This window comes from Pan troglodytes, chromosome 18, assembly GCF_028858775.2.
Source record: "Pan troglodytes isolate AG18354 chromosome 18, NHGRI_mPanTro3-v2.0_pri, whole genome shotgun sequence".
Taxonomy (NCBI): domain Eukaryota; kingdom Metazoa; phylum Chordata; class Mammalia; order Primates; family Hominidae; genus Pan; species Pan troglodytes.
The window spans coordinates 24,664,668-24,690,280 of NC_072416.2; the positions used below are offsets into that span (position 1 = coordinate 24,664,668).

General features: G+C 41.6%; 1 protein-coding gene across 9 annotated transcripts in view; it reads right to left on the reverse strand.

Annotated features, from left to right (window-relative positions):
* LOC100615882 (RNA polymerase I-specific transcription initiation factor RRN3) overlaps positions 1-25,005 on the reverse strand; it is a 61,913-nt gene extending 36,908 nt beyond the window's left edge. For 5 of the 9 annotated variants that reach the window (XR_008539979.2, XM_063796843.1, XM_063796840.1 and 2 more), the window contains exons 1-11: positions 24,833-25,001; positions 23,199-23,304; positions 22,005-22,061; positions 17,031-17,120; positions 16,795-16,924; positions 16,287-16,346; positions 15,288-15,351; positions 14,160-14,229; positions 7,119-7,211; positions 5,195-5,325; positions 4,140-4,324 (exon numbers count right to left, since the gene is read on the reverse strand). Coding sequence is in view for 6 of the 9 variants with exons in the window: in XM_063796843.1 (XP_063652913.1) it covers positions 4,140-4,324; positions 5,195-5,325; positions 7,119-7,211; positions 14,160-14,229; positions 15,288-15,351; positions 16,287-16,346; positions 16,795-16,924; positions 17,031-17,120; positions 22,005-22,061; positions 23,199-23,304; positions 24,833-24,921 (1,075 nt within the window). In the remaining 3 variants the exon portion in view is untranslated. Of the gene's footprint in view, positions 1-1,987; positions 2,346-4,139; positions 4,325-5,194; positions 5,326-7,118; positions 7,212-14,159; positions 14,230-15,287; positions 15,352-16,286; positions 16,347-16,794; positions 16,925-17,030; positions 17,121-22,004; positions 22,062-23,198; positions 23,305-24,832 lie in introns of those variants that run through there. The other 4 variants (XR_008539981.2, XM_063796841.1, XM_054669001.2 and 1 more) reach the window with 3 other exon arrangements.
* Positions 25,006-25,613: the final 608 nt, after the last annotated feature.

Below are 25,613 nucleotides of genomic sequence, written 5' to 3' on the forward strand. Positions count from 1 at the left end.
AGAAGAAAACACAAAATAAAGACAATTATGTTTTTAATTTTTCCAGTAGTTGTCTCTAAATGATTGAGCAACTTGAAAAATTATTTATTGGACAGCTTCTCCAAGATGATGACTTAGATCTCACTTCTGTCACTCTCCATCTCAGGTTCTCAGGTCACCATGGCAACTTCAAGCCACATACTTTGATTTCTGTCCTGTTAGCCAAGGCTCACAGCACTTGACCCCTCCTCCTGGTGGAGGACACATCAGCAAAACCACAATGGAGGGTGGTTTGCACTATCAGGTAAAGTTGAAGATCTGCATCTCCTACAACCCCGCAACTGACCGCACTTCCGGGTATGTGACAAGGAAGCGTGTGCCCACAAACAAGAATGTTCCTGAGCACTAAAACACTAACACAGCCGGCTGGGCACGGTGGCTCACACCTGTAATCCCAGCACTTTGGGAGGTTGAGGCAGGTGGTTCACTTGAGCTCAGGAGTTTGAGACCAGCCTGGTCAACATGATGAAACCCCGTCTCTACTAAAAATACAAAAATTAGCTGGGTGTGGTGGCAGGCGCCTGTAGTCCCAGCTATTCGGGAGGCTGAGGCAGGAGAACTGCATGAGCCTGGGAGGTGGTGGTTGTAGTGAGCTAAGATCACGCCACTGCCCTCCAGCCTGGGTGACAGAGCAAGACCTTGTCCCAAAAAAAAAAAAAAAAAAAAAAGACAAAAACTAACAGATGAAATCCCAACAAAGACTCAATAAAAAAGATTCCCAGAACATAACACAGCAGTTAAAATCAAAATAAAGCTTTGTGTCAGTATGGTTCAATCTCAAAAGCATCAAGCAGGCAAAAGCAACAGCTACAGAATGGTACACGCCTTTATTTACCATATCTGTACCTAGGCAGAGACTTTTATTTCAATCCCCTGCTCTTAGCCTCACATCGCATCACACTCTGTCCCTCCAATGTGCATGCCAACCCCAAATCGAGAGCCCCGGACCAGATGGTTCACAAATGCAGTCCTCTGTCCCCACCCCGAGAACATACCAGGGACAGCGGCCTCTGCTTTGCTTCATCCATCCTCACTCTTTGAGCTGCTCACCATCTTAACCAACGTGCTGAAGCCTCCACCCACTCACCGCCGTTGCTTATTGGTCTCTTTATGCCTTTTCCTAATCCTTTACTATCACTGAGACTCAGAAGAGATGACACCTTGAACCAGATGCCTAGCAAAGGAGAACTAAAGAGGCTGACAGAGCTCAGCAAGCTGCTGGCTCTTATCTGTTGAAGATTTTAAGCTATGATCTGGCCTAAATATCCTCATTGAATATTCAATTCTCCAATTCGCTTTCTCCATAAAGCAGAATAACTTAGTGAAAGCTTACAAAGGAGCCAGACTACATTTAAATCTGTGCTGCCAGTCTAGCTCTATGACTTTAGGCAAGTGATTTCACCTCTCTGTACCTCCACCTCCCAGTTGATAAACAGGGTTTCATCCTAGAGGGTTGTTTGAGGATCAAATGAGTTCTATGTAAAGTGCTTAGAACTGCCTGGCACAGAGGAAAGCCTATGGATTAGCCATAGCTACCAGACCTGAGAGAACAGAACTCTCTAAACCAATCTCTTACAGGTCAACATTTGCCTCATGTCCAGTTTATTTCTATTACTATTACAGGAGTCACTCTAATAAGCATCTATGGCTTTGCCCCTCTCAGCTTACTGGTTGCCATACTTATTTCAAAGTGCTGCCCTTTGGATAAGAAGTAGTAGTAATTTCCAATGCCATCAAAGTATAAAAACAATAGCTGTATCACAGTATTTCCTGCAAGGACTGGGTTGTTGTTGTTTGTTTAAGAGACAGGGTCTCATTCTGGAGCCCAGACTGGAATGCAGTGGTACAATCAGGGCTCACTGCATCCTTGACCTCCTGGGCTCAAGTGATCCTCCTACCTCAGCCTCCTGAGTAGTTGGGACTACAGGCACAGGAAACCACACCCAGCTAATTTTTAAAATTTTTTTATAGAGATAGGGTCTCACTATGTTGCTCAAGCTGGTCTTTTAACTCCTGGCCTCAAGCAATCCTCCCACCTCAGCCTCCCAAAATGTTGAGATTACAGGCATCAGCCACCATGCCTGGCCTTTTATAATGTTACTAATTTCATAGAAATTTAACAGACTCTTACAATACTAGATAAACATAAATAAAAATATTTTAAATAACTCCCATCAAGAAAGCATAAATAACTTTCTTTGTGATTGCAGCAAAAAAGTTAACCACTGAGGGCAGGCAAATCTTCAGGGGATTTAGCTGGCTCATCACTATCCGCTCAAAATTCAGACTCTGAAGATACTGCAAACCTTTGGTTTAAAAAAAAAAAAAAACATTTTTTAAAGGTACAAATAAGTGAAAAGTGTAAGATATCTTTAAAAGCACAAATTATCACACATTTTAAAAAAACTTAAAAAAATTATTTGCAGAAATGCTTTAAATAAAGGTCCATGCAGATAGTCACACAGTATATGGCCCAGAAGAGTATCACTAGGCTAACCACATTCATTGGTCACCAAGGCAGCTTCTCTAAAGGAAACTTAGGAAGTAGCAGGCTGTAAGATTCCACGACAACGTGAAGTTCATGTGTTTGTAAGCTCAGTGTATGCTGAGATAACACAGAGGGAGAAAAAGACCTTGTGATTTGGTTTCAGCTAACAATCACGACAGGCAACAAAACAAAACAGCAATTTGATTCTAGCTTGCATGTCTCGTTAGTGAAGCTGAGTGCTGTTTTCAGGTGCACAGTAGTCATCTGTAGTTTTTTTTCTAAACAAGAAAACTCCAAATTTGCCTTCTACCTCAACGGACGGCAAATTTAGACAGAAGCCACTTTCTTAGACTTAATGAATACAATTCTTTCCTACATGAGTAAAATAAAGACATCACATTTATTTTAAGAGGCAAGCTGACCAACTTGTACTTAAGTATATTTTCTTAGGAGTTTCTTTGATGCATATTTCAATAAAAATTACCTAAATGGAATGTCACTGCTTACAAAAACAAGATATTTAATTCAGATTCCTGGCATTAATTTATACAAAGAAAAGCAGAGCTTGTATTTACTTACCTTGTGATAAAACCTCATCCTACTAGTTCATACAACATCTTTTAGAAGCATGTAGGATGTAGGTAAACATATATAATGCAACACGTACAACTTTCAGTTTAGAGCTGTGGCTGTTAACCTAAGAGACTGCAACCCCCACAGAGGACACCTGGCAGTGTCTGGAGACACTTTTAGTTGTCACAGCTGGGGGTGGTCAGGGACTGCTGTTGGCAGCTAGTAGGTGGAGGCTGTTAAACATCCTACAGTGCAGAGGACAGCCCCCGACGATGAAGGATGATGCAGCCCAAATGGCAATCATGCAGGCTTGACAGACCCTGGTTTAGAGGAAGTGACCCACAAAACCATATGAATTATTCATAAACATAAACAGAACAATTTACAATGACTTATAAACACTGTTCTTGGAGACTCTCTTCAACTAAAACACACTAATCTAATAAGTTTCAACTGATAGATTTGAATTCTAAGTAACTCTTAGAAATTAGCAAAACAATACTGGTCAATTAAGTCTCAAGGCTTCAGGCAGAGTTTAATCTATATAAACTCAAACTTTAGGGTCAGCTGAACCTGGCTTCAGTTTTCTAATCCTGCCAGTAACCATGTGATCTTGGGAAAATGACTTTCCTGTGCTTTGGTGCTGTCTGTAAAGGGAGAATACCTGCCATTTACTGGGCTGTTACAAGGACAACAAAGAGAAGGTGCATCCAACTGAAGCTTTGTACAGGGCGCTGGCACAGCCCAGGGCTCAGCCTCACCTCTGGAGACATCTTCACATTTCAAAACTTCAAAGGCAGAAACCTCTTTCTTAACCTCAAATCCATCTTAAGGGGTTTGTAGGGTTCTCAAGCTCAAATCTGTCTTAAGGGGTTTGTAGGGGCCTATGAGCTGCTTGAAATTATTATTAAAAGTTTGAGTGTACATGCAGTTTTCTGAATCCAGTTTTTATAAAAATCTCAAAAAAGTAATGAATCACCATTCTGATGGGTGACAAGAACACAAGGAAAATCCAGTCCAGCACTCCCACAACACTGACCTTCTTTCAGGTTTCCGCTCAAAAGCTGCTTGTGTCTAAAAACAAAGGTGTAGAACACAGCTTGGCAGGCTGAGTAAAATGGTCCATGGAGAGCAACATCGCAGAATGCCTTTGTTCCCGAATCCTGGTTATTAAGGTATATGTGCAGCCAGTTAACCAAAAGATCTGGGCATGATTTTACAGTACTAGAGAAAAGAAAAATTCAAGTCAACTTTACACTTCATAAAAAAATCAGAATAACATAAAAACACACAACTGCCTTTCATTACAAACCATGCTAAGTAAGTTCATAGGTTTCTTTAAATCATACCCATGGGTACAGAGGAAAAGCAAAGAAAGGAAGGATAAGGATGGTTGCGTAGGAAGACAACCTTCCAATTACAAGGCAGAGTAGCTCTGACCTTCTAGGAACAGGTGAGCCCCTAAGAACGTCCCAAGGGATGGAAAGCAGGTTCTCCTAACCATCTCAAAGGCACCCCTCTTAGGGTGATTGGCCAAATAGGACATGTTCACCAACACCTCTCAAGAGAAAGACAGTCTGGTGGACTTCAGTATTCCCTGATGCATCCAGTCAAGTCCTATGGTGAATAATTTTGTTCTTGGGGAAGGGTTTCAACAGCATCCTTGTCCAAAGATATCTTCATGGGCCACTGAAAGAAACTGGCCTCCTAGATAGGTCTATTACCTTTAAAAGGGGTTTTCTTCAGCTTTAACAGATACAATAGATTTGGAATGCAAATGAAAAAATGACAAACCTACAAAAAGAATCAAAACAGTATACAACACTGTCCTCTATCCACAAAACAAATGGATCTTTAAGTGCAACCACACAAAAGAGATGACAAAAGCCTTACATACAGGGTTTTATATATAAAAAAGGAGACACTTTATTCTAAAATCACCACTTAGAAATATAAACATCTTGCACAGAGTAGGAATTTTATTCACTTTAAAAACATGCCAAAAACATATGGGAGATATTTCTGACTTGAGACAATGCTATACTCTTTTTAAAGCATGATATTAAAAAGTACTCGGAAAATTAGGCTATTTACGTAAGAGGAATAAATTTAGCTCTTGCCAAAAAGCTTCCAATATAATTTCCAGCAGCCTGCCTGATGATGGCGGGATTACTTGGATCCTGCAATTTTTTCCAAAGATGTTCCAAAAATGCCTCTGCGAATCCCTATAAAAAGAGAGGGCGTCGGTGTGATATTTTTTAATGCCTAAGATAATCTGGCTATCAAAATCCCAAGATTTTTACTTCACCAATGTAGGGAAAAGTTCTACTATCTCATAACTATCTCATGGGCTTCATTTTTAAAACACGTTGAGAGAATATCATTAAAAACAAAAGGCACCTCGGGTGTTAAATAATCCAATGGATCCCAAACCTAGCTAAGCATCAAAATCAACCCAGGGCCAGGCACAGTGGCTCACGCCTGTAATCCCAGCACTTTGGGAGGCCGAGGCGGGTGGATCACCCAAGGTCAGGAGCTCGAGACCAGACTGGCCAACATGGAGAAACCCTGTCTCTACTAAAAATACAAAAATTAGCCAGGCGTGGTGGCAGGTGCCTGTAATCCCAGCTACTTGGGAGGTTGAGGCAGGAGAATCGCTTGAACCCAGGAGGCAGAGGTTGCAGTGAGCTGAGATCATGCCACTACACTCCAGCCTGGGTGACAGAGTGAGACTCCATCTCAAAAAACAAACAAACAAAAAACAACAAAAAATTCAACCTGGGAGGTACAAATTCAATAGGTTTGTGACAGGGCTTTGGAATCCACATATTATAAAAACTCTTCAAGTGATTCCAATGTCAGCCAGAACTGGTGACCAACAATAATTCACATCCCATGGAGCTCCACATGGGCACTCCTGTGAGTGCAAAGCACCTTCCGGTCTCTGGACACACTGAACTCAACCATGAACAGAAATACGGACTAACGTACAGCTGGTATTTGAGTTAATTATGCCAATCATGGAAAAAAACAGACACAGCTTCTCACCAAACGGTGTAACTTCCAACTTCTCCTAAATAGCGCTGTTCTAAAGCTAGGCACGCCCATGTGGGCAGACTGAATTCAACCTTCTTTCCCATGACCAACACTCTCCTGACCTCTAGGAAGCCACAAAATCGTTGCAGAGAAGGAAAAGCCTATATTGTTTCCCCCACCAAAAAAAAAAAAGAAGAAGAAGAAGAAGAAAAGACAAAGCCTAAAGTTTTTAAAATTCTAGATTAATAAGTTGGTTTGGGCTAGTTACAACTCAACCCTTGGAAAGAATAAAGGAAATACTGTTAATTACCGCATATGAGATTTTAATAGAGAAAGGCTTAAGGGAAGAGCACCACCTAGTGACCAAAAGGCAGGATGACATTTTCGGAGCACCTAGCTGGGCTGGCAGGCAGCAATCTGTTTTCTCTCCAAGTGTACTGAGAAGGGAACGTGGGCCAGGCACAGTTGTTCACACCTGTAATCCCAACGCTTTGCGGGGCAGGAGGCGGGCAGATCACTTGCGGTCAGGAGTTCAAGACCAGTCTGGCCAACATGGCGAAACCCCGCCTCTTCTAAAAACACAAAAATTAGCCAGGCATGGTAATCTGTGGTCCCAGCTACTCGTAAGAAGTAATGCTATAAAGTGTAAAAGTGGTAAAATGCAGAAATTAAACAGGTATGTTTTCTATTAGCCACGCCCTCACAGACAGCATCTGGCTTACAAAAACAAACACTGAAAGTTACAACAACAAAAGTGAAACATACTTCACCAAACCCAAATTCAAAGCCTTGGAAATAGACCAATTATGCTAAGTGCTAAATGACATGGCAGCAAATTACTCATATAAGGAATCGTTTTCAAGTTTGCTAAACTATTTTAATTCTTTCAATCTAAAGCCTTAACAAAGATGAGCAGCACTAGCTGTTTCCACCCTTTGATTATGACAAACTTCATCTCCACTTTCATTAATAAATTGCTAACCATATTAAACAATCCTTCCATGGAATGTGTCCTACCACAAGTTTGATTTGCTGTTTCTTCAGCATCTTCAATACCCTGCCGGGATGCATTCACCTATAACAAAGGGGGGGGGGGGGGGAAGAATAAAAGGATTTAAAAAATACAACTATGTTATTTTGGGATGGAAATTCATCTGATATACACACGTTCAAGGTGTCCAGATTAGTGCCTTATATCACACCCCAACACAATACACAATTATGGTGCAAGCCTGTAAACTGACCTAGGTCATGAAGGAATTTAAATATAATAAACCAAGCCCCTTTTACTACATACTTATATAAAATCGACAACTATCACATGATGCTCTATGTCAGGTAGCCTCAACAAATTCAACATTTATTCTAGCTCTGATATGGTCTGGCTCTGTGTCCCCACCCAAATCTCATTTTTTTTTTTTTTTTTTTGAGGCAGAGTTTTGCTCTTGTTGCCCAGGCTGGAATACAATGGCAAGATCTCGGCTCACCGCAAACTCCGCCCCCCAGGTTCAAGAGATTCTCCTGCCTCAGCCTCCTGAGTAGCTGGGATTACAGGCATGTGCCACTGTGCCCAGCTAATTTTGTATTTTTAGTAGAGATGGGGTTACTCCATGTTAGTCAGGCTAGTCTCGAACTCCTGACCTCAGGTGATCCACCGGCCTCAGCTTCCCAAAGCGCTGGAATTACAGGCATGAGCCACCATGCCTGGCCCCAAATCTCATCTTGAATTGTACTCCTGTAAGTCCCACATGTTGTTGGGGGGGGACTGGTGGGAGATAATTTGAATCATAGGGTAGGTTTCCCCCATACTGTTCTCGTGATAGTGAATAAGTCTCACGAGATCTGATGGTTTTATCAGGGGTTTCCACTTTTACATCTTCCTCATTTTCTCTTGCCGCCACCATGTAAGAAGTGCCTTTCACCTCCCGCCATGATTCTGAGGGCTCCCCAGCCATGTGGAACTGTAAGTCCAATTAAACCTCTTTTTTGGCCAGGTGCAGTGGCTCACGCCTGTAATCCCAGCACTTTGGGAGGCCAAGGTGGACGGATCATGAGGTCAGGAGATTGAGACCATCCTGGCTAACACAGTGAAACCCCATCTCTACTAAAAATACAAAAAATTAGCCGGGCATGGTGGCACGTGCCTGTAATCCCAGCTAATCAGGAGGCTGAGGCAGGAGAACTGCTTGAACCCGGGAGGTGGAGGTTGCAGTGAGCCGAGATCGCACCACTGCACTCCAGCCTGGGCAACAGAGCGAGACACCATCTCAAACAAACAAACAAAAACATCTCTTTTTCTTCCCAGGCTCAGCTATGTCTTCATCAGCAGTGTGAAAATGGACTAATACAATCTCTATGCACAAGACACTCACAGACACATTGTGTAATAAACATATCGTCAATCAATTGAGCAGAAAAATGATGAACTGCAAGCCAAATGTGCATGATGCAATATTTATTTTGGTATATCACCATTCAAATATCTTAACATACCACTCAAACCATGCCATTTTTTATTAACTTGACCTTCTTTATTAATGCTTGACCTTCTTTGTAAACATTCTAAAATGTTCCTTAAGTATATACCAGAGAAAGACTATAAAGAGTACATATACAGTTGGCCAGAGAGGTGCAACTCCAAGGGAGCACTGCACCAGTGAGCCCAAGCTCCAGCTCTTCTAAGACCTTGTTCCATCTTCCTGCTTTCCCTATAGCATCAATGTTTTCCTCCACCAAAGCTCCTCTCCCCTCAGTCCACAAACCTGCTCATGTCTCCCCACTACTAAACCACGCCTCTTAGCCCTGCTCCATCCCCTCCTTCCACCACAACCCTGCACCAAGGTCTCTAACAGCCCCAATTCTGCTTCCCCACCATCCACATCCTCTCCCGAAATGCAGTTTCTGCGTCTTCACTGACATGGTCCTCCAGAAAGCAACAAAGTCTACCTTCTAACCACTAAATCCAAGGACTGTTGCTCTTTTCATCTTTCTAAAAAATGACAGCAGTATCTGATGCTGCTGACCAAACTCCTCCTTCCGGCGGATTCTTCCTGAGCATCCAGGCTCTTGGTTTTCCCCATACTTCTGATCACCCTTCTCCCCTGTCCTAAACTGCATCTTTCCAAAGGTTTATGCTCAGGTCCCCATCTGCAGCCACGACTGCCTGTGAGTATTCTCTGGTAGGCTGCACACCAGCAACTGAACCTGGCCAAGATGGAACTACTCTTCCAACTGCCTCCTCTTCATATTTTTTTTCTTTTTTTTTTTTTCTTTTTTTTTGAGACAGAGTCTTGCTCTGTCACCCAGGCTGGAGCGGAGTGGCACAATCTGGGCTCACTGCAAGCTCCACCTCCCGGGTTCACACCATTCTCCTGCCTCAGCCTCCCGAGTAGCTGGGACTATAGGTGCCCACCACCATACCCGGCCAATTTTTTGTATTTTTAGTGAGACAGAGTTTCACCATGTTAGCCAGGATGGTCTCGATCTCCTGACCTCGTGATCCGCCCGCCTCGGCCTCCCAAAGTGCTGGGATTACATGCGTGAGCCACCACACCCGGCCTCCTCTTCATATTTCTAACTACCATTAATGGCAACACCAAGATTCGATTCCACAGGGAGCAACTGTTGAAGGATTCCTTTCCCTTACTGTCTGCCTCCCCTCCTCCAAACCAGTCTCAAGGACCAGTTCACCTTTCCTCACAATGTCACTAGAATCTACCACTTCCTTTCATTCCCACTGCACCTTAGTGTGGGCCTCCTTAAACAAAGTTTTAACTGTTTATAATTATAATCTGCCCTTAAGAAAGGCCAAACAGGAAAAATCACTTCTGTAGCAATCCCTTCCTGACCCCACTGTGATTCTATCAGGTTCTCTAACTCATAATGTATGTTTCATTCATAGCATTTTCCACAACCATACTTTTACATTTGGATAACTATGTATTTAATGCCTTGTTCTCCAATCATGAGAAGGAACTGTCTACAACTCCCAGCACATGCACAGATGGAGTTCAAGACACATTCAAAGAAAGGAAGCAAAGAATGGTGCTAGTGGTTTCTTTTCTTTTCTTTTTTTTTTTTTTTGAGATGGAGTCTCGCTCTGTCGCCCAGGCTGGAGTGCAGTGGCATGATCTCAGCTCACTGCAAGATCTGCCTCCCGGATTCAAGCAATTCTCCCACCTCAGCCTCCTGAGTAGCTGGGATTACAGGCACCCACCATCATGCCTGGCTAATTTTTTTTTTTTTTTTTTTTTTTTATAGAGACGGGGTTTCGCCATGTTGGCCAGGCTGGTCTCGAACTCCTGACCTCAGGTGATCTGCCTGCCTCGGCCTCCCAAAGTGCTGGGAATAAAGGCATGAGCCACCATGCCTGGCCAAGTGGATTCTTTTCTATCACTGACTATTGTTTCCACATACTGTGATTATAACAAATTCAAGTCAGTAAATGAAAAAAATAAAAATAAAAAATAAAAAAAAGAAAATAAAAATAGATTACTCAATACTTAATCCAACTTGAGTAGTTTTTCAATAATAAGCTCCAGAATTTCATGCCTCAAGGTTGGAAAATATACACTAATCCTTAGTAAGTTATGAACGTAACATTCCTAAAGGAGAAAACGTAAGATAAAACATTTCAACAGAGAATAAATGTTTCGCAGTTATGTAAGAAAAACATCAATTACATGACCTTTAGTTTCAAATATTTAAAAAGAAAAAAAACAGACTATCCAGCAATACAAAAACTATACTGTTTCTACATGTATTATGTTCGGTATAATAATTTCAATTATCCCCAGTAAATGAAATTTTTAATTTGCATAACTATAGGTTTTTAATTAGCTGTATTGATAAAACTCATATATCATAAAATCACCAACTTAAAGTATACAATTTAAGTTTTTAATATATTCAGTTATGTGACCATCAACATAATCAATTTCAGAACATCTGTTTTTCTTTTAGAGACAGGGTCTTGCTCTCTCTCTCAGGATGGGGTACAGTGGTGCAATCATAGCTCACTGCAACCCTGAATTCCTGGGATAAGCAATCCTTCCTCCTCAGCCTCCCTAGTAGCTAGAACTACAGGTGCACACCACCACATGAGGTTAATTCTTCCTTTTAGGGAGACATTTTCTCACTATGTTGCCCAGGCTGGTCTTCAACTCCTGGATCTTCCCACTTCAGCCTCCCAAAGTGCTGTGATTATGGGCGTAAGCCATTGCACCCAGCCAGCAATTTTGTAACATTTTAATCACTCTAAAAAGAAATCCTACATCCATTAGTGCACCCCTAAAAAATGAAGACCTTGGCAACCACTAGTCTTTCTATGAATCTTCCTCTTTGAGACATTTCATATAAATGGAGTCATATAATACATGTTTTTAGGGTTCAATCATGTTGTAACATGTAAACCATTCCTCTCATATCAATGGAGTCATACACAGTTTATGGCATGTTTTTAGGGTTCAATCATGTTGTAACATGTAAACCATTCCTTTCCTATCAATGGAGTCATATAATACACAGTCTTTTGGCATGTTTTTAGGGTCCAATCATGTTGTAACATATAAAGCATTCCTTTTCATTGCTGAGTAATATTCCATTGTACCATGTTTTGTCATCTGTTCATCAGTTGACAGACATTTGAGTTGCTTCTACTTGAGGCTATTATGGATGCTGCTGCTATGAACATCCATGTACAAGTTTTTCTGTGGACATATATTTTCATTTCTCTTGGGTATAAACCCAGAAATGGAACTGCTGAGTCACGTGTTAATTCTACATTTAACCTTGAAGAAATGCCAGGCTATTTTCCAAAACGGCTGCACCATTTTACATTCTCACAGCAACATATGACAGTTCCAACGTTCCCATTTCTCCATATCCTTGTGAACACTTGTTACTGTCTTCTCATTCTGATTATAGCCATCCTTGTGGGCATGAAGTGAAATCATTTCCCTGATGGCTAATGATGTTGAGCTTCTTTTCATGTGCTTTTTTTGCAGAAATGCCTATTCAGATCCTTTGCCCACTTCAGTTGGGCTATTTGCCCTTTTATTATTCAATTATAAGAGTTCTTTACATATACAAGTCCATTACCAGACATAAAATTTAGAAATATTTCCTCCCATTATTTGGGGATTCTTTTCATCTTCTTGAAGATGTCCTATGAAGCATAACAACATTTAATTTTGAAGTACAATTGATGCATTTTTTCTTTGGTTGCTTGTGCTTAGGCATCAAATCTGGAAATTACTGCCTAATCCAACATTATGAAAATGTACTCGTTTTCTTCTCAGAGTTTTAGTTTTTACACTTCATGTAGGGCTTTTATTGAGTTCATTTTTGTATATGGATATCCATATGCTTCACTGTTTTGCACGTTCATATCCACTTCTGCCAGCAGCATTTGTTGAAATGACTATTCTCCCCTATTCAATTGTCTTGAACAACTGGTTAGTGTATGTTAGTCTTCTGTCCCGTAACCATGCTGAACTCATTTATTATCTCTAAAATTTCTTGTGTGTGTGTAAACTCCTTAGAATGACATATAAAATCACCATGCAAAAGAGAGTTTATGCCTTCCTTTCCATCTGGATGCTTTTAATTCTTTTTCTTGCCTAACTGCCTTGGCTAGACAAGCAGCAAGAGCGGAAATCCTTGTTTTGTTCTTTGTCTTAGGAAAAAACTTTTGGTCTTTCACCACTGAATATGATGTTAGCTGTGGGTTTTTCAGATGCCCTTTATCAGGTTGAGAAAATTTCCTTCTGTTTTTCTCATAAAAGGATATTGGTGTTTGTCACACACTTCTGCATCTACTGAGATGATTATGTGGTTTTTGTCCTTTGTTCTATTGCTACAAAATATTTTATTAATTCATTTTCAGGTACTAACTCAATCTCGGCCGGTCACGGTGGTTCACGCCTCTAATCCCAACACTTTGCGAGGTGGAGATGGGTAGATTGCTTGAGGTCAGGAGTTCAAGACCAGTCTGGCCAACATGGCAAAACCCCATCTCTACCAAAAACACAAAAATTAGTGGGGTGTGGTGCCCCATGTCTATAGTCCCACCTACTTGGGAGGCTGAGGTGGGAGAGTCACTTGAACCCTGGAGGCAGAGGCTGCAGTGAGCTGAGATGGTGCCACTGCACTCCAGCCTGGGTGACAGACAGAGACTGTCCCCCCACCCCCGAAAAAAAAAAATCAATCTTGCATTCCTAACATCAGTCGCACTTGGTCATGGTACGTAATTCTTTTTGTATGCTACTAGATTCGGTTTTCTACTAAGGCAACCACTATTAATTATTAAAAACTGCACAGATGATCTGAACATTGTACAAAAACTTAAGCAGAATTCTTCTATGGAAGGCTTTGTTTTCAGGTTAAAATAAGGCATGTTCACAATTAGTAATACATGAACTATTATCTTCTAGTAATTCTTGCCCATATGAGCATAAAGCCACTACAGATATTCCTGAAATGAACTCAGACCTTGACTTGCACATAGTAATAACAGAAAAAGGCACTGCGAATCCCCAATAGCCGCTTTATAAGAAAGGAATCTGAGTCAAATTCTTAGACATCAGTTTAAAGTCTAGAAGACAAAGTAACCTTTAAGAAAAAGACCTAACATCAGCCGGGCACGGTGGTTCACCAATCCCAGCACTTTGGGAGGCTGAGGCAGGCAGATCACAAGGTCAGGTGTTCGATAACAGTGTGGCCAATATGGTGAAACCTTGTCTCTACTAAAAATACAAAAATTAGCTGGGCATGGTGGTAGGTGCCTGCAGTCCCAGCTAATGGGGAGGCTGAGGCAGGAGAATTGCTTGAACCTGAGAGGCAGAGGTTGCAGTAAGCCAAGATGATGCCATTGCACTCCAGCTTGGGCGATAGAGTGAGACTCGGTCTCAAAAAAGAAAAATAAAAATAAAGACAGAAAAAGAAAGAAAAAGACCTAATATCATCTAAAATGAAATCATACAAACAACTTTTCCATGATGTTCTCAATGAAAATATTTCTTACCAGTGTTCTCTCTGATTTTCGAACAAATGGAAATTTTTCCACCAGTATTGGCATGAGAAACCACGGTGTCCTATTTTTAAAAAATTAAATCAATCCATGTTAACTTTACTTTCTAGAAAAGGAATAAAAAGGAAAACTACCATTCTAAAAGCAAATATCGATAGATATAGGAGGCAAACAGGAACCCCTACCTCAAAGAACTGGAACTTTTTTTGTTTTTTGAGACAGAGTTTCGCTCTTGTTGCCCAGGCTGGAGTGCAGTGGCGCAATCTCGGCTCACTGTAACCTCCGCCTCCCAGGTTCAAGCAATTCTCCTGCCTCAGCCACCCAAACAGCTGGGATTACAGGCATGCGCCACCATGCCCACCTAATTTTGTATTTTTAGTAGAGACGGGGTTTCTCCATGTTGGTCAGGCTAGTCTCGAACTCCCGACCTCAGGTGATCCACCCGCCTCAGCCTCCCAAAGTGCTGGGATTACAGGTGTGAGCCACTGCGCCCGGCCAGAACTGGAACTTACAATGTATAGCTTCTGAGAAAGTCTATAACGACTTAGAGAAAATAAGCTTCTGTTAACTCTGATATCAACAGCAAATCAAAGAGGGAGCTTCTCTCCCACAGAAACATAACAGCACTTTTGCTGACATTTCCCACTACACATGTATATTATTTTTAAAAGAAGAAAAAATAATCAAGTTGGATTTTTTTAAGTTAACAAATAATCAGCAGACAGAGGGAACTAGAAATCCACCCCTCCAAAAGAAACCCACAAACCTGAAAAGCTTTTCTTAGAAGTGCAATTTTTATTCATATGGCATGACACAAACACACCCAGGGGTTTCTCACTGAAAAATTTTGGATAGCATATCTGTTGAAGATAAAAACAAAATTCCAACCACCATACAAAATTGGGGGAGAATCTGCATACAAACTTTGAAAAACAATTAAAGAGAATAAATAGAAAATGGAAATGCCACTTTTTGTAGAATGTAATGTTTCCTCAAGTGGATACAAAAAAAACATGCAATGTAAAACTCAAGCTTTAATACTATTAACATTTTATAATTTTTACTAATTGATTACAATTTTCTTGAGAATTAAACATTCAAAATAAGGAAAAGTATACTCACGATGGTACATATCTTGCTATTATTTGCAAGGCTCTGTGACATGTGTCAAAATTTGCAGGAAGATCTGAAAGGAGAAAAGTTCAGAGTATGAGCATCAAAACAAAACTGAAGGGCGACACGCTTGAAGCTAAAAATAAATGCAGGCCGGGCACAGTGGCTCACGCCTGTAATCCCAGCACTTTGGGAGGCCGAGGTGGGTGGATCACCTGAGGTCAGGAGTTCCAGACCAGCCCGACCAATATGGTGAAATCCCATCTCTACTAAAAATACAAAAATTAGCCGGGCATGGTGGCAAACGCCTGTAGTCCCATCTACTCAGGAGGCTGAAGCAGGAGAATCACTTGAACCTGGGTGGTGAAGGCTGCAGCGAACCGAGATCACACCACTGTACTCCAGCCTGGGCAACAGAGCGAGACTCTGTCTCAAAAAACAAACAAACAAAAAGTGACATACTTGAAGCTAAAAACACATGCTAACCAAAACGGAATAATTTATCAGAGAAATAATAATTTCAAGACTTTTCTCCACCAGCATCAATGAAAATTAAATGGACTAATTATATAAATAATGCATTCAGGACAACTGACTGCATATCAATGGTAAATATAACAAAAAGATTACATCAAAGGTTGTCATTTGTTGCAGTCTACTTATTAGAATAGGTGCCAGGTATTCTGTGCTTTACTTTTTTTTTTTTAAAGAAGACAGTGTCTTGCCACCAGGCAGGGCTTGAACTCCTGGGCTCAAGCAATCCACCCACTTAAGCCTCCCAGGTAGCTGTGACTAAAGACACACACTACCCTGCCTAGTTCTACTTTAAGCCTTTTTTAAGAAAATATTTGAAAAAAAATGTTTTTTTGCAGAGACAAGGTCTCACTATGTTGCCCAGGCTGGTCTCAAACTCTTGGCCTCAAGTGATCCTCCCGTCTTGGCCCCCCAAAATGCTGGGATTATGGGTGTAAGCTACTGTGCCCAGACTTTAAACCTTTTTATACTTACTATCATCTTCATCATCAGAATCTGAAACATCTACATCGCCTTTCTTAATGATCACTCGGGCTTTTGAGGGAAAAAGAAAATATGTTGTTCTGTCATTGATCTAGACAATGAATGGCTATACAAAAAAAGTTATTGACCTAGACAATGAACAGCTATAAAAAAAGTTATTTTTCCATAATCCAAAGTTAGCCCACTGATTAATTAAATGCACAATCTGAAAAAAAGTAATGCAACTTTATAGTTTTTAAATGGCTAAAAATTCCTAGATTTCACCAGGAGTTCAATAAAGCAAGTTATAATTCATAAAACTCACAGCAACAAATGAATCTAGACACCTCCATAGGGGTCATTACGGGGAATATATGTCTATCAGACCTGGTGCCAATATGCATCTGGAATCTTCCATGGTAGCAGTCTCTCATACATAAGGGGAAGGTGGTATTTTAATAAAGAAGTATTAAAAAGAAAAGAAAAGAAAATTCCAAGCAAGCAAAGAGTAATGACTTACGAGGCACAAAATGGGAAGCAATCATGCTGAGACACGGTCTGAGGAAAACAGTCTGTGCTGATACAAGATTACCAAGAAAAGCCAAATACTCTTCCACTACTGTGTGACTTCTATTCAACCAAGGAAATCTCTAGAGTGGGGGAAGAAAGATAAAAGCAGCATGTTATTAATATAACATATACTATTACCAAAGTTCTGAATTACATACTTGACAGTAAAATAAATGGTGAACTTACCAATATAATACTGATAAGTTGCTCAAAGTCTTTTGTCAAGTACATGATAGAAGAACGGAATTCTAGCAGCCAGTTGATGATCTGGTCATCCTTAAGTTAAACAAAGAGTACTTTCAAAATCACAAATCCTCTAAGATAACAGAAATTTACATCTATCTTATATCAATCATTTATCAAGAATAGGTTGGGGGGAAAAGGTCACAAACTTGGAAGGAAATCAAAACTGGGTATTAAAACAGAAAAAGATGTCACAATAAACTTAATTGTTTTAAGAAAGTAATCTAGTAACTCTAATACACAGGAGAAAGACTTAAATGCAATACTTCAGCCTGATCACTTTTGTTTGCCCTGAAAAAGTGAAATCACCTCAAATGTTGACACCTGGGACTTTTAAAAACTGCAGAATTCTAGCAGATTGAAATATTAGAAGATCACAAAGGAACAATAGCTACCTCTATTTCCTCTATATTCAAGCTGACCAGGAAGCATGCTGATAAAATTCAGTCTAGGCTGATCAACTGGGGTCATGAATAAACATAACTTTTCTAAACCAAATCTGTGGCTGAGTTTAAATATATTATGATGTGTTTGTTCTGTATAAATGATAGCCCCATTCCTCCATGAAATATTTTTCAGGCAATCAAATTACTGTTCATAGTAATTGTTAGTGACATGAGAAGAACTGCTAAATTTGAAATGCAAGGTATAAAATACAGTGTCAATTATGTAAAATATTACTATATTAATTATATTCATGCATATATACTGCACAGGAAAAAAAACATTAAGAAAAAGCCCCTAATTTGTGGAAGGCTAAGACATATAAATAAAAGCAACACAAGGTCATACCTACAGGGATATTCATATGGAGTTATCATTTAGTGAGAATACACCATATGCCAGGCATGGTGCCTGACACTCCACATATATATCTTCTTCTAATCCTAAAAACTCTGCAAGATGTTTAGTTATTCCCATTTTGCTGTTCAGGAAGTTGAGGCTAAGAACGATTAATAAGCAATCTGCCCAACCAAGAGGCCAGTAAAGAAGCAGGTCCAAACCCATCTGTCTCGGTCAAGGCTATCCTCCGTCCACCATCCCACATGCCTCCCTATATGCGGAGAAGAAGCTGTCCCCTTTTCCCCACCTTAATTCAGCTACTGAGTGCTTACTATGCCATATCCATGTGTCAAACTCCCACAGATCAACCATTTTCTGATGAAATCGCAAGTAGCCTGGCAGTAAAATAAAGTAAAACCACAACTCATTTGTACTATGGTAATTTCATATGTCCAAAACTGTTAAGGATAACATTAACGGTAGCTCACTAAGGCCAAAGGCATGTAGAAAACAAGCTAAGTTAGTGTGTAAATAAAATAATCTATCCTATCTCTTTTCCACTAAAAAGACTGCAACAAAACTATAAGGATAACATTTAAAGTGTACCATTTTTAAAAGTAAATCAGGCTGGGTGTGGTGGCTCACACCTGTAATCCCAACACTTTGGGAGGCCGAGGTGGGTGGATCACCTGAGGTTGGGAGTTCGAGATGAGCCTAACCAACATGGAGAAACCCCGTCTCTACTAAAAATACAAAATTAGCTGGGCGTGGTGGTGCATGCCCATAATCCCAGCTACTCAGGAGGCTGAGGCAGGAGAATTGCTTAAAAAACTCAGAGGCAGAGGTTGCAGTGAGCCAAGATCATGCCATTCAACTCCAGCCTGGGCAACAAGAGCAAAACTACATCTCAAAAAGAAAAAAAAAAAAGTAAATCAGTTGCAGACTTTGATGCTTTAGTACTGAACTATTATTATTTCTACTAGCAGGCAGGAACAGTGGCTCATGCCTGTAATCCCAGCACTTTTGGGAGGCCAAGGCAGGAGGAGACTGCTTGAGCCCAGGAATTTGAGACCAGCCTGGGCAACATAGGGAGACCTCGTCTCCAGAAAAATTAGCCAGGCATGGTAGCACATGCTTGTGGTCCCAGATGCTCGGGAGCCTGAGGTGGGAAGATTGCTTGAGCCTGGGAGGTTGAGGCTGCAGTGAGCCATGATCGGGCCCATTACACTCCAGCCTGGGTGACAGAGCGAGACCCTGTCTCAAGACGGAAAAAAGTTCTACTTGCAACACTCCACACAACTAGTGCAATTCTTGGTATGTCAAAATACCAAGAATGAGAACTGCTGATAAAAAATACAGTGGAACACAAAGAAAATGTCCCTTTGTATCTGGGAAAGAAGGCAGAGGTCGAAAAGCTTTAAAGAGAAAGTGATGCTTCAGCTGTCTTTAAACAGTAACACAGTTGAGTCTTTTCTGGATGTTCTGCTTCTTATAGAAGGAAAAGTATGTTTTCAGAAAACCGAAAAACATTCAGTATGGCAGGCATGTATAGTGACCAAGCCAACAGATAATAAATCTGGGGAACAAAGAAGCACCAAATAGACCATGGAAGTCCTTGTAAACCAGATCTGTAACTAGAGAGATCTGGAAGTGTGGGAAATGGACTCAATGAAGGAACCACCATGTGCTTAGAGAGAACCAGGGAAAGCTCCATGAAAGATGGAGCCCAGCCAAGAGTGGACATGCTAAGTTTGGAGCATCTATGATGATTCTGGGTAAATGCATCTAACAGACAGTTAAGAAACAAGTCTAGGCCGGGTGGAGTGGCTCACGTCTATAATCCCAGCACTTTGGGAGGCTGAGGCGGGTGGATCACTTGAGGTCAGGAGTTCGAGACCAGCCTGGCCAGCATGGTGAAACCCCAAATCTACTGAAAATACAAAAAAATAAGCTGGGCATGGTGGCACAGCTACTCGGGAGGCTGAGGTGGGAGGATGGCTTGAACCCAGGAGGCAGAGGTTGCAGTGAGCCAAGATCATCCCACTACACTACAGCCTAGGTGACAGAGCAAGACTCTGTTCTGCCCGTCCCCAAAAACGAAAATGAAATAAGTCTGGAGCCCACAAGAGCAATCTTGGCTACAGACACAAATATATTAGGACATAGGTAGATTTCAAAGCCATGAAGGGAGATGAGGAGATCACACAGAAGAATCAACAGAGTGAGAAAAGAGTCAAGTTTTGAAGCCCAATCAACACCAAATTTAAGATCAAGAACCTATCGAGAGATACTAGAGATTAAAGGATCACTGACCGGGCGTGGTGGCTCACGCCTCTAATCCCAGCACTTAGGGAGGCCAAGGCGGGCAGATCACGAGGTCAGAAGATCAAGACCATCCTGGCTAACATGGTGAAACCCCATCTCTACTAAAAATACAAAAAATTAGCTGCTGGTGGTGGCGGGTGTGTGTAGTCTCAGCTACTTGGGAGGCTGAGGCAGGAGAATCGCTTGAACCCGGGAGGCGGAGCTTGCAGTGAGCCAAGATTGCGCCATTGCACTCCAGCCTGGGCGACAGAGCAAAAAAAAAAAAAAAAAAAAAAAAAAAAAAAAAAAAAAAAAAAAAAAAACAAAACAGATTAAAGGATCAGGAGACAGGAGGATCAGAAACGCTGAAGTTTTAAGAAGTGGGTGGCCAACAGTGTCGGCTGATACAAGGAATACAAGGCTTAAAAAAGTAAGTCCACTGAGGCTGGGCTCAGTGGCTCACACTTGTAATCCCAGCACTTTGGGAGGCCAAGGCGGGCAGGTCACCTGAGGTCAGGAGTTCAAGACCAGCCTGGCCAACATGGTGAAACCCCGTTTCTACTAAAAATGAAAAAATTAACCAGGCATGGTGGCGGGTGCCTGTAATCTCAGCTATTTGGGAGGCTGAGGCAGGAGAATTGCTTGAACCCAGGAGGCAAAGGTTGCAGTGAGCCCAGATCACACCACTGCACTCCAGCCTGCGTGACAAGAAGGAGACTTTGTCTTAAAAAAAAGTCCACTGAAATCAGCATGTAAAAAAAAAAACATGGGTAACCTGTCAGGGTAATTACTACAGTGATAAGAACAGTGGACTTAAATGTGAGTGAGAAATGATACAGCGCAGTCAGCTGGAACAAAAACAACAGATGACAATTATTGCCCTTACTTTGAGTCAGAGACTGTTCTAAGTGCTTCTTGCATATTAGCTCATTGAATCCTTGTTAAGTATTTCCATGTTTAAAGCCATGCACTTTAAACATGGCATGCACTTATAGTCCCAGCTTTTTAGAAGGCTGAAGAGAAAGGATCATTTGAGGCCAGGAGTTCAAGGCTGTAGTGCACTATGATCACACCTGTGAATAGCCAGAGCAACACAGCAAGACCACATCTCTTAAAAACAAAACACTCCATATTTTTTAAATCTCTATTGTTTTCTTGGTTTCACACAGTGGAAAATAGAGGCAGAGAGGTTAAAACAATTTGCTCAAGATCACACACTGGATAATAAAATTAGAATTTCATTCCAGGCAATCTAAATACCACTGCCATAGTAATAAACCATTCTCTTCAAAACTGGGCAGTAAAGGAAGAATGGTGAAACAAAATGCATTCAGCTTTTACTACATGATAGGTGTATCTCGAACCTGGAAATGCTGAATCAGTGGTGTTTTTTTTTTTTTTTTTTGGTTTGTTTTAGCTTTAAAGAGACAAGAGAGTTGCATGCAGCATGGAGGAAAGAGGTAGTAATCTAATAGAAAGGAAGCATTAGAGCAGGGTTTCCCAGCCTCAACACTGTTGTCATTTGGGGCTGGATCACTCTTGGTTATGGGAGGCTGCCCTGTGCACTGTGAGATGTTTAGCAGCATCTCTGTCATTCACCCACTAGATGTCAGTAGCACCCTTTCCTCCCAATTGTGACAAAAATATCTGCAGCCATCACCAAATGTCTTCTAGGGGGTAAAACTGTCCCTGGTTGAGAACCACCAGATTAAAATAAGGGAGGACCATGGAGAGAGCAAGTTCTGGAGGACAGAATGGGACCCAAAGAGCAAACTATGTCTGTATACAGTGGCAATAATTTTGCTAATGATCAAACACAAAATTAATTACCTTTATGTCTGGATCTAACAGCTGGTTCTTCAACAACTCAAAGTCATTTGTTTCACCCTTAACAAGAAGGGGAAAGAATTAAGTTATGCTTTTGTTTCCTGTTTAGTATCAACAGCAAGACTTTTAACCGTACTTTAACATCAGATGAAATTATAAAAGGAACACTAACTTTCACATGTCAATTGCGGATTATAAAATCATGACTACAAAAATTTAAACACTCATGTTAGTGCAGCCAGAGGGCTTGGAAAAAGGAAAATGATAAACTACATTTAGCTATACTTCTGTATTGACATTTGAATATAATAGTTGATACTCCTGTGAATTCTCAAAAAGCATGAGGGAAAAAAACAGCCAGCTATAATGATCTAATTCAGGAGGATCTAAAAAAGTATTCACTCAAATATGGATACAAATGGATATTACATATAAACATATGGTTACTTAACATTTTCCCTCTACTGCTGAGATACAGTAGAAATGCTTCTAAACTACCACAAAAACAAAAATCCCTATTCAGAGAACTGGTTTACTGTCCCAAAGTAATGCTTAGGTAAGTTCCTCAAAAAATAAAATGCTGTAGGCCAGGCACGGTGGCTCACGTCTGTAATCCCAGCACTTTGGGAGGCCAAGGCGGGTGGATCACAAGGTCAGGAGTTCGAGACCAGCCTGGCCAACATGGTGAAACCCTGCCTCTACTAAAAAAATAAAAAAATTAGCCAGGTGTGGTGGTGCGTGCCTGTAACCCCAGCTATTCAGAAGACTGAGGCAGGAGAATTGCTTGAACCTGGGAGGTGGAGGATGCAGTGAGCCGAGGTCACGCCATTGCAGTCCAGCCTGGGTGACAGAGGAAGACTCCAGCACAAATAAATAAATAAATAAAATGCTGTAATTGTTTTTAATTCTGGCACTTGCTAAAGTTAAAAGATGCTTTGTAAATAAAGCATTTGAAGAGGTGAAACCTCAGTAAAGACATTATTACTCTCTCATTATTACCTGTGAAATGGGCCAAGGTGGGGGAAAAAAAGGACACTATTACTCTAATTTTGCACTGACGGCATCATGCTATTATTAAATATTTGATTTCAACTGGTATCTTAATTAATCTTGCTATTTCTATTGGTCTTTAGTATAACAGCAATAGTTGTATTCTGACCTGACCAAAAGCAAACCTCACACATTATCTCCTCTTACCTTTTTGTACTTCAGCAACACTTCTGTCACAGTTCCACCAAACCGAACAGTTTTTCTTGGGGGAGAATTGAAAAAGTCATTCTCTAATGCACGCATATTTGAAATCCTGTGGAACCAAGATTAACAAGCTATTAAGTTCATGAAAATAATAAAAATTATAATAGCCAACATTTATTGAACCAACATAATTCAGTGGGACTATTGTTAAGGCCTCTTTACTGGTCTCCCTGCTTCCACTCTTAACCAACAATCCCTCCTTTGCTCAGCAACCAATAACTGTCTTCCCACTGCACTTACAGTAAAAATCCAAATCTCTCAGTGTGGTCTTTAAGATCCTACATTAATCTGGCCCCTGCCTACCTCTCTCACCTCATCTCCAACAACTTGTTTTACTACAGCCATAATGTCTTTTCTGCTCTTCAAACAAGCCAAGCTGTTTCTCATTTCACTTACTGTTCACTCTATTGGAAATACTCTTTTCCCAAATCTCTACGTGGCTGGATTTTTTTTTTTTTGAGATGGAGTCTTGCTCTGCTGCCCAGGCTGGAGTGCAGTGGTGTGATCTTGGCTTAACTGCAACCTCCATCTCCCGGGTTCAAGCAATTCTCCTGCCTCAGCCTCCTGAGTAGCTGGGATTACAGGCACCTGCCACCACGCCCGGCTAATTTTTGTATTTTCAGTAGAGACGAGGTTTCGCATGTTGGCCAGGCTGGTCTCAAACTCCTGACTTCAGGTGATCCGCCCGCCTCGGCCTCCCAAAGTACTGGGATTACAGGCGTGAGCAACCGCGCCCGGCCTAGATTTTTGTCTTCATTCAAGTGGAAGCTCAAATGACAGATGTCTTCCCAATGAGAAATCTCAAACGCTCCTTCTCTCCCTTCTCCCTCCCCCATTACCTTGTTGTATAACTGAAATCATCGTGTTCGTTTATTTATTGGCCTATGTACTGCCTTTCCCCCCTATGCTGTAAGCTCTGTAGAAAGCAGGGACATTAGTGTCTTTGGATAAACCACTGTCCCCAGTGTTTAACACAGTAAGCAGGAGCTCGATAATTATGAATCATATTACGCTAATTGTTTTACAAGGTTTGCTTCACTCACACATAGTAAATTAATGAAAAAACATTGCATCCTAATGACTCTGAAAGTTAAACGCCAAGAGTCTATGGGGGTTAGGGATTTTAAAAGTGGAGCAAAATAAAGACTGCTAAACAAATACGTGTGTCGAAACAAATTTCAAACAAAAAAGATGTAATATTCAATTTGCCGTGAGTGACAACGTTTGGCTGATAACCCACATAGCCCAGGGAAATCCCTTCCAAATTTGGACGAAGAAGAGGGAAGGAAGAGGGGTCAAGGCGCAGAAGGCAGTACCCAGGCCTGGGAAATGATGAAGAGACACAGTCGGGAAAGGGGGCCTCCAGAACAGAGAACATACTCACTTTTCCAGGCCCCACCCATGCCTATTACCCAGTTAGGAGGAATGAGCTCATTTCTGTGAACGTGAGATGACCCTCCACCCCGTGCTCCTATCACACGCCATTAGCTTTGTCCCACATCCTTTCAATCCGCTCCTCTAAGCGCGGTCCTGAGCTTTCGTCCCAGATACGCAGAAGGAAGCGGCCTGAATCTTACCCAGTCCTCGACGCGCCCAGCGTCTTAACTGCAGGGGACGAAGCGGCCGCATCTCCCGGCAAACGCGTGTGAAGCAGCGGTGCCGCCATTGGGCCGAACTAACGCGACCGCTGCGCCTCAGGCCGGATGCCCAGCTCGTTCCAGTCACAGCCTCTGTCCCGGAAGTTGCACGTGCCAGCGCAACCTTCAGCCAATCAGGGGCCCCGCGTGGGGAGGGCGTATGCTCTCGGCGGGCTAGAGCGCCGCTAAAACCCGTTCCTCGTTCTACTTGGAGGACTTGTTCCAGCCAGCGCGAGTGCGTGAGTATAAGGAGAGACGGGAAGGACCGGCTCCATCCAGCCCTGAGGATCCCGAAGAAAGGGTGGAAACACCCTGGATGTGCTAAGCTGTGGCCGGGTACACTCAAGTGTTAATTTTTTGGAGTCAAAGCCTCCCTCAGTCAAATCGAAGAAACTGAAGTACTTGGTGACTGACCCAGATCTTCACGGAGGAAAGGGGATTCGAACCCGGCTGACCCAGGAGCCTGGGCTCTATACTCAGTGCAGCATTCTCACAGACACCCAAGATAACGTTATCCTCACGGAAACGAGCTCGACGAAGTGACCTACCCCAGAGCCTCAAGGCTGTGGTGATGCTGGCATGAGAAACAACAGGAGAGTTACGAAGAGGTGTTACCCCCTTGACTTTATTTATTTATTTATGTATTTATGTATTTATTTATTTTCTTTTGAGGCCGAGTCTTGCCCTTTTGCCCAGTTGGAGTGCAGTGGCGTGATCTCAG